At 44.0% G+C, this 8,087-nt stretch overlaps 1 protein-coding gene across 1 annotated transcript; it reads right to left on the reverse strand.

Annotated features, from left to right (window-relative positions):
• Positions 1–2,470: 2,470 nt before the first annotated feature.
• Positions 2,471–4,418, reverse strand: LOC143962132 (E3 ubiquitin-protein ligase Midline-1-like). The gene has a single exon (XM_077471458.1). It carries the CDS (start codon positions 4,391–4,393, stop codon positions 2,819–2,821), a length of 1,575 nt encoding a protein of 524 aa, XP_077327584.1. The 5' UTR covers positions 4,394–4,418; the 3' UTR covers positions 2,471–2,818.
• Between the last annotated feature and the right edge of the window lie 3,669 nt (positions 4,419–8,087).

Below are 8,087 nucleotides of genomic sequence, written 5' to 3' on the forward strand. Positions count from 1 at the left end.
TGACCAATTATACTGCAGCAGGTTGGCACTGCTGCATGAGCCATTGTAGCTGTACGTCGGCTGTTTAACCGTTTCACCCTCGCAAGATTTTACCCCCTTCCTGACCAGAGCATTTTTTTGCGATTCGGCACTGAGTCGCTTTAACTGACAATTGCACGGTCATGCGACATGGCACCCAAACAAATTTGACGTCACTTTTCTCCCCACAAATAGAGCTTCCTTTTGGTGGTATTTGATCACCTCTGCGTTTTTTATTTTTTGCGCTATAAACAAAAAAAGCGATAATTTTGAAAAAATAGCAATATTTTAAACTTTTTGCTATAATAAATATCCCCCGAAAATATATAAAAAAATATTTTTTTCCTCAGTTTAGGCCGATATGTATTCTTCTACATATTTTTGGTAAAAAAATCACAATGAGCGTATATTGATTGGTTTGCGCAAAAGTTTTAGCGTCTGAAAATAGGGGATAGATTTATAGCATTTTTATTATTAATGAATTTTTTTACTAGTAATGGCAGCGATCTGCGGTTTTTATCGGGACTGCAAAATTATGGCGGACACATCGGACAGTTTTGACACATTTTTGGGACCACTGGCATTTATACAGTGATCAGTGCTATAAAAATGCACTGATTACTGTAAAAATGTCATTGGCAGTGAAACGGTTAACACTAGGGGGCGATCAAGGGGTTAATTGTGTTCCCTAGTGTGTGTTCTAACTGAATGGGGAGGGGACTGTGTAGGGGAGATGACAGATCGCTGTTTATACTCTGTATAAACACACAATCGGTCTCTTCTCCCCTCAGAGAACCGGAAACTGTGTGTTTACACAAACAAATCCCATTTCTCAGTGTGCCAAGAGCGATCGCGGGAGCCCGGCGGTGATCGTGAACGCCAGGCACTCACATCGGCTCTGTGGGCGAGTAGCGGGCGTGCACGCTCCAATAGGGGCCACAGGGCGAATCGATGTTACATAAGGTCGTTTCGGCCGCAGAAAAACTGCGGCGGCTGGGCGGCAAGTGGTTAACGATATGCTGTTAAAAATATGTGGTTTAGGGCATATCTGTTTTATTTTAAATCAGTAAGAACTATAAATTACTGATGCATTATGAGAAAAATGAAATGTATGCAGAAAAGAAACAAAAAAAAAAACCTGTATTTCCTTTGTAAATAACTTTAACCCCTTCCTGACCAGCTGCCGCAGTTATACTGTGGCAGGTTGAAACTGTTGCGCGAGCCGTCGTAGCTGTACGTCGGCTCTTTAAGAGGCTGTAGCAGGCCCCAGAGCGATGCCCGTGCCCGGCGGGTGTGATGACCGACGGGCACCCGCGATCGCTCGTGACAAAGTGGGATCTGTGTGTGTAAACACACAAATCCCGGGTTCTGTCAGGGGAGAGGAGACAGATCATGTGTGCCTTCTAAGTAGGAACAACGATCTCTCTCCTCCTCTAGTAAAAGCCACATTCCCCCCACTGTTAGAACACACTGAGGGAACACATTTAACCCCTTGATCACAATCACAAATCACCACCATTACTAGTAAAAAAAAAAAAATTATAATAAAAATTTCATAAATCTATCCCCTATTTTGTAGACGCTATAAAATTTGTGCAAACCAATCAATATACGCTTATTGACATTTTAATTTTATCAAAAAAATGTAGAAGAATACATATCAGCCTAAAATGATGAAGAAATTTGTTTAAAAAAATAAATAAAATTGGGGATATTTATTATAGCAAAAAGTACAAAATACTGTTGTTTTTTTTTCAAAATTATCGGTCTTTTTTTGTTTATAGCGCAAAAAAAAAAAAAATAATAATAAAAAAAAAAAAATGCAGAGGTAATCAAATACCACCAAAAGAAAGCTCTATTTGTGCAGAAAAAGGACATAACAAACGCGCAATTGTCAGTTAAATTGACGCAGTGCCGAATCGCAACAAATGGCCTGGTCAGGAAGGGGGCAAATCCTTCCGGGGCTGAAGTGGTTAACATGCTTTGTACCAAAAATGTCATTTTAATGTTGCATTAAATAGAACAAGCAGCAGAATAAAATTAACGTTTTGCTCACATTAATGGTACTTGTGTTCAAAATATTACTGATCAACCCCGAAAAAAGAAAATTTTTTTTTCTGATTTTTACTCTTTTTTTCCCCTTAAAATGCAAATAAATGAAAAAAAAGGACGTGAGAGACCCCGTCTGTCCCCCCCCCCCCCAAAAAAACAAACAAACAAAAACAAAACAATATATATATCAATTCTTTATCATAAGTAATTACAAAGCTATAGACTCATGAACAGACACATAGCAGAAAGTGAAACATGGTCTGGTCCATAGGGGCTAAACAGATGTTAGAGCCGAAATTGAAGTATATCATTCAGCGGGCTGAATGGAGAAAAAAACTGAAAGGTCACCATATTAACTAAGCGATGTTAGTGCAGCAACCCCCTCCCCCCCCTCCCCAGCTGAGCTATTGTGTTTTTACAATTTTATTGTGTTGAATAAAAGCTGACCATTATAAGCCCCCCTGTCATTGGTAAATGGTTTGTCCCAACCCTCTAACTTTTTCTGGAGAGATTGGTCTCCTAAAGGGAGCAGAACCAACAGGTAAAATAACTAAGTTACAGGGGGGACTCAGAAAAATTAAGGTTCCTATATTACACACAGCCAGATAATTAGCATTTTCAGAAGAAGGTCTGCAATAGCAGCCCTTATACGTCTTCCAGGAGCCACCACTTCCTCGAAGCATTGGTTGAACACTGAACCAATCCCATTGCCCATCCCTGTGATGGCCTCAAACTCTGGGCAGAGTTCTCATATCTCTTGATTCCCATCACAGATCTTTATACAACCTCCCCATACAGCTATCCCAGCATGGAGGGGCTCAGTGAAGGTGGTGGTGAAGGTGTGGAGGTGTCGGATCGGGTCACACAGATCATAAAAGGAGATCCGCCCGGCCTCATAATCCAGATATATCCTGACTCTCTTACTAAAGATGTCATCAACTAAGAAGGTCTCATCACTGTCATGTATCAATATATGCTCATCACATGACATGTTCAATGCCCAGGACTTGTTATTATATCCAATCGCTGACTGCCCCCCTCTCCTGTCTATACTGGGGTAACACATCCCAACTGTCCACCACCTTGACCCCCCAACATCCACTTCCCAGTAATGTCTCCCTGAGGAGAAACTCCGACTGCTCATCACCTGATAATCATCCTGGAATCTCTCTGGTGTTTCTGGGTGATTCTGCTCTACATCTGACCTGGATACAGTTTTCCTGTCATCTGATATCTGTAGATAATTGTTAGCTGTGTTTCCATCCAGTAATATGTCTGCAGCTCCCTGTGTAGGGAAGTGTATATTTACCTCTGTTATTATATCAGATAAACCTGTGTGTAAGACCCCCGCCACATCCAGACCCCCTCCATCATGGAGGAGCTCATCATGTCTCTCTCTGTCCTCATTATCTCCATCCTCAGTATCACACAAGTCACCTGTGTCTGATTCCTGTAAGACAGTCAGTGGATCCGTCACGTTACACAGCTCCTCAATGTGACGCAACTTCCTGGACAGCTCTTCCTTCTTTATTTCCAGATCCCGGATGGAGATGGAGATCCGCTCTGCCCTCCCGGAGATGTCCCTCAGGACTCTTATCTCCAGGTCTTCCAGACGTCTCCTGAGATCTCTAAACAGGGCAGTGACTCTCTCGGTGTCACCAGCTGCTTCTTCTTCTTCTACTTTCCTCCGGTGTTCCTGCAGACTCTGGACTCTTTCCTCCGTCTCCTCTCTCTTTGTCAGAAGTTTCTGAAGAACATTCCTCAGTGTCTCCTTCTTCTTCTCAGAAGCCTTCTCCAGTGATATCATCTCATGTCCTTTATGTCCTCCAATCATAGAACAAGCCATACAGATACAGATATCGTCCTCAGTGCAATAATACTCCAAGATCTTCTTATGGACGGGGCATTTCCTGCTCTCCATGGACAAGGTGGGGTCAGTTAAGACGTGTTCTGGGGACTTTTTGTGGACTCTCAGGTGTTTATCACACAGAGAAACCTCACAGAGCAGACAGGATCTAACAGCAGGTACAGGAGTGTCCACACAGTGAGTACAGAAGACCCCGGACTCCTCTTGATCTGGCTGAGCAGACAAGAACCTCTCCATAATGTTACGTAGTGTTATGTTCCTCTGCAGTGCAGGACGATCGGGAAACTTCTCTCTGCATTCAGGACAGGAATATCCTCCAGACCCCTCCTGTGTATCCAGCACACGATCAATACAGACCCGACAGAAGTTGTGACCACATCTCAGGGTTACAGGATCGGTATAAATGTTCAGACAGACGGAACATTCCAACTCAGCTCTCAGATCACCAGACGCCATCGCTGACAGCAGAAGAGGGAAGTGAAACTGAAAGTCTCTGGAACTAGAAATACAGTTGATTCTGTTACAACTCTTTTGCACAGGGCGAGGCTGAGCTCAGCTCTCAGCTGATTTGTTAAAAAATAAACATGGGTACAATTCTCAAAAACTTTTATAAATAATAAATAGAAACTCAAAATTCATGTAATAAATGGACAAAACACAATAAATATGCGTCAAAAATTGATAAGTGATCAAACGTGAGAATAAGTACAGTAGATAGTGATTACATCAGTTCATAAAAGTAAAGTGCAGTGCTTCTCCTTTTATCCTGTCCAGATCTCCATAGTGACCTCCAAAGATTCCACTGTGCTAATCACCATCAGCACACCAAACTCACCAGAACATCTGGCTGTATAAATTATAAGCAGCAAGTATGCTCTGTTGGGTCATTTAGGCAATGACATTTCTCCATTGCGTAGCGCTACTCCCATAGAAGCCACTGGATTACTACTTGGGTCTTCCCAAAATTTTTCACCCAGGCACCCAACATGATCATTCACTTTTTCTTCAAGGAGCAGTCTAGGGGATGTTGTTTTTGTGGTTTTTATATTTGTAGAACTTGGATAGGGATGAGGGAAGTGGTGGCATACTCCAAAAATAAGAACTATGTACAACTTGAGGACTTGATATTCCTTTCTGAGTAAGCTATAGTAAAGTCCTTGAAACAAACAGTAGACTTCAATTTTAAGTAGTTAGAGCCACAAGAGCAAAGTCCCTTTAAGTAGGGGACTAGGTGGACAAAGCTCTTCAGGACTCAAGCCGGTGTTCCCTTTAACAGAGCCGCAGCTGACTAAAGGGGCACCAGAGGGGTAGCTAGAGCACAAGGTCCCCAAGATCTATAAATCCCTGTCTCACGAGTCCCAAGGACAGATGGATGCCTCCTTCCAATCTTCCATGCAACATCTTCCAGTGATACCAGACAGATCTTTAGCAGACAGCTCCCGTAAGTCAGCTGCTCCTTAGCACCACAGCTTTCTTTCCCAAAGGTCACCCACCTGAGGCCTCACCAACAGCATTTTCTGCCTGGGAGGAGCCCCCCCCCCAGGCTGGACTCCTCTGCTCTGGAACAAGACCCTGAGCTCTGTGTGCTCCCAGAATATATGCCATCAGACCCTACATCTCTGGGATTGGCCCGGGCTGCATTAATATATGAGTACCTCAAACTTGTACATGTTGCCATCTGCATAATTCCACACCTATAATTGAGAAACTTCTCAAGTTACCTTGATACAAAGGGAGTTATCAGACAGACTGGCATCAGCAGAGCACACAGAACAGACCTAGCTAAGCAATCCCAGCTCACTGGGTCCAGTGAGCCAAACTGTACTTTTACCTTACTTACAATTACAGCCACACTGACTACAGTGTGGCAGCTAAATTCACCTATCAAAACCACACTCTAACACTTACCTAACTAACCTAGCACCTACCTAGGAGTGGGCTACAATTGAATATGATCCCTTTAAGGTGATGTCTCTCTGGTTATGGCACTGACCCTGATCCTGAGAGAATGGGATGAGAGGGGAGGAAATGGAAGAGAGCGATAGGATGAGGAAAGAAAAACAAAGAGAGAAGGAGGAGGGGGGGAGAGAAGACAAAATTTGAGTTTGGAGTTCCAAGAGCTGTGCAAATTCCCCTTGCCATAAGGCAGACAGCAGGTTGGAGCCCTTGTCACACACAATCTTTCCTGTCCACAAGATGGAGCTAACCACCACTGGGTCTGCCCCTGAGGAGCCGACATAATCTCAGGCCCAGTGTGGCTCCTGTCCCAGGCATATCAGCTGAACTTTTGTATAACATATTTTTTTTTGCAGTCATTGCATAGACTCTTGCATTGCTTTTCAGAGGACAACTTATCCAAGAAGGGCATTGAGGAGGAAGAGATGGATGTGACCACACTGTTACCATCATCAGCTGTAAGGAAGCTGGGTGGCAGAGCTAGCTACAATGGTGTGCCCCATTATGCATTTTCTTTCTGGTGACCAGCAGAGTTACACAGTGAACCGTGAACACTATATAAAGTTCCTGCCCCTACTTGCTGGATTACGAGTCTGTGGTTCGGTGGACATTCCTGCTGACCAAGTGGTCCAACGTTATGGAAACATTATCTCCCACATGATGGTGGAGGGCAGGGATGGCCTTATGGGCAAAACATGTTGGCTGGGAATGATCCACTGCAGTTAAGTACATGCCACAAATTCACAAAAGTGGGCCAAATCCACCAGCTAGAAAGGCTGGAGCTTTAAGACAACAATTTTGCCTAGCTGTCATTGAGCCACTGGGCATAGGGATGGCTGGGATTGTATTTCTTCTGTTCTATAATCTGGTGCATAGAAACGTGCCTATTAAATGCTAAAGCTTGAAATGGCAGGCCGGGGTTGTCAAAATTAAAGAAAAGTTTAACCCTTCACATGTCCCTACTTTGTTTGGCACCTTTTCCCCTTCGGAAGAGTGAAAAGGTAAACCGCTGACACCCATTGAAAGATTTTCAAGGCTGCTGATGGGGAATCTTGTGTAATGGTGGTAGAGGTAGGTGGAAAGTTAGGAGCTAGAAGGCTGAGTGTGACCCCATTCATGTTGAAGGCTAGCATAGAGATGCATCTCCCAATCATCCCATGGTGAGAAGTCATGTGTCACTTCATACACTTGGTACCCAAATGACTGATGGTATTGCCATTCTTGGTACTTTTTAGACAGAGACTGCAAATTACTTCAGTGCAGTCTATAGCAAATGTGTTGATAAATGTCCACACCTGCCATTTGGTGGAATTAACCGGTTGCTCCCCCCCACTCCTCTGTGACCTTTCCCAGATGAAATCCTGTCTTACTGTTGTTGTGCCTCTCCCTAACTTTCCTCATCTGCTATATCTGAAACCCATGTACAGCCGAAGACCTTGTTGTCACTTCCCCACTACTCAATACTGGAGCCAACATGGCAGTAGACCTCAGCTGCAGGAACATGTGTACCAGTTAGTTAATTCTGCCTTATTGGACCCCTTTAGTGCCCATTGCACTATTGTTCGACCTTGGAGCCCATGGTGTTCGAGTCGTACACATGTTCGACCCGAACACTGGCTGTTCGCCTATTCGGCGAATCCAGAACTCTGTGGGCTGTTCAAGCCAAATTCGTGTGGCGCTCGAAGCCCACAATGCACTGCGCCATCGCAGTGCATTGTTGGCTCATGATTGGCCAAGCATGCACTGTGACCCCGCATGCTTGGCCAATCACAGCGCCGGCAGCGAGGAGAGCCATAATTGGCCAAAGGCAGGATGTATATAATGCCGCCAGCGCGGCGGCCTTGTGTAGTGTTCCGGCGTCTGCAGGAGTTAATGGGTAAGTATTAAGGGGTTATTCCTGCGCCTAATCAGGGAAGAGAACAAGGATCTAATTTTGTACTGCTGCATACACTGGAAGTGGGGTACTTGAACCCTTTTTACAGGAAAAATATATAAGAAGTAGTGTTGCGCAGTACTGGGTTGGGTGATATTATCCTGAGAGGTTAGTAAATTCTGTCCACATCACAATAATTAAAGTTAGATGTGTTATCGCCCAGACTAAAAGGGGATATATGGGCGGCTAAAATTGGCGAAATAATATGAAAAAAATGATGCTCAAGTGTGAACGAATATGAGTGGGTGACTTCTACGTCAC

The sequence above is a fragment of the Lithobates pipiens genome, unplaced genomic scaffold (assembly GCF_037356315.1).
Source record: "Lithobates pipiens isolate NorthernLeopardFrog02 unplaced genomic scaffold, aLitPip1_a1.2 Scaffold_8, whole genome shotgun sequence".
Lineage (NCBI taxonomy): Eukaryota > Metazoa > Chordata > Amphibia > Anura > Ranidae > Lithobates > Lithobates pipiens.

Bases quoted from the DNA above. Each gene is read 5' to 3' on its own strand.
- LOC143962132 (XM_077471458.1), bottom strand. From the start codon at position 4,393: ATGGCGTCTGGTGATCTGAGAGCTGAGTTGGAATGTTCCGTCTGTCTG.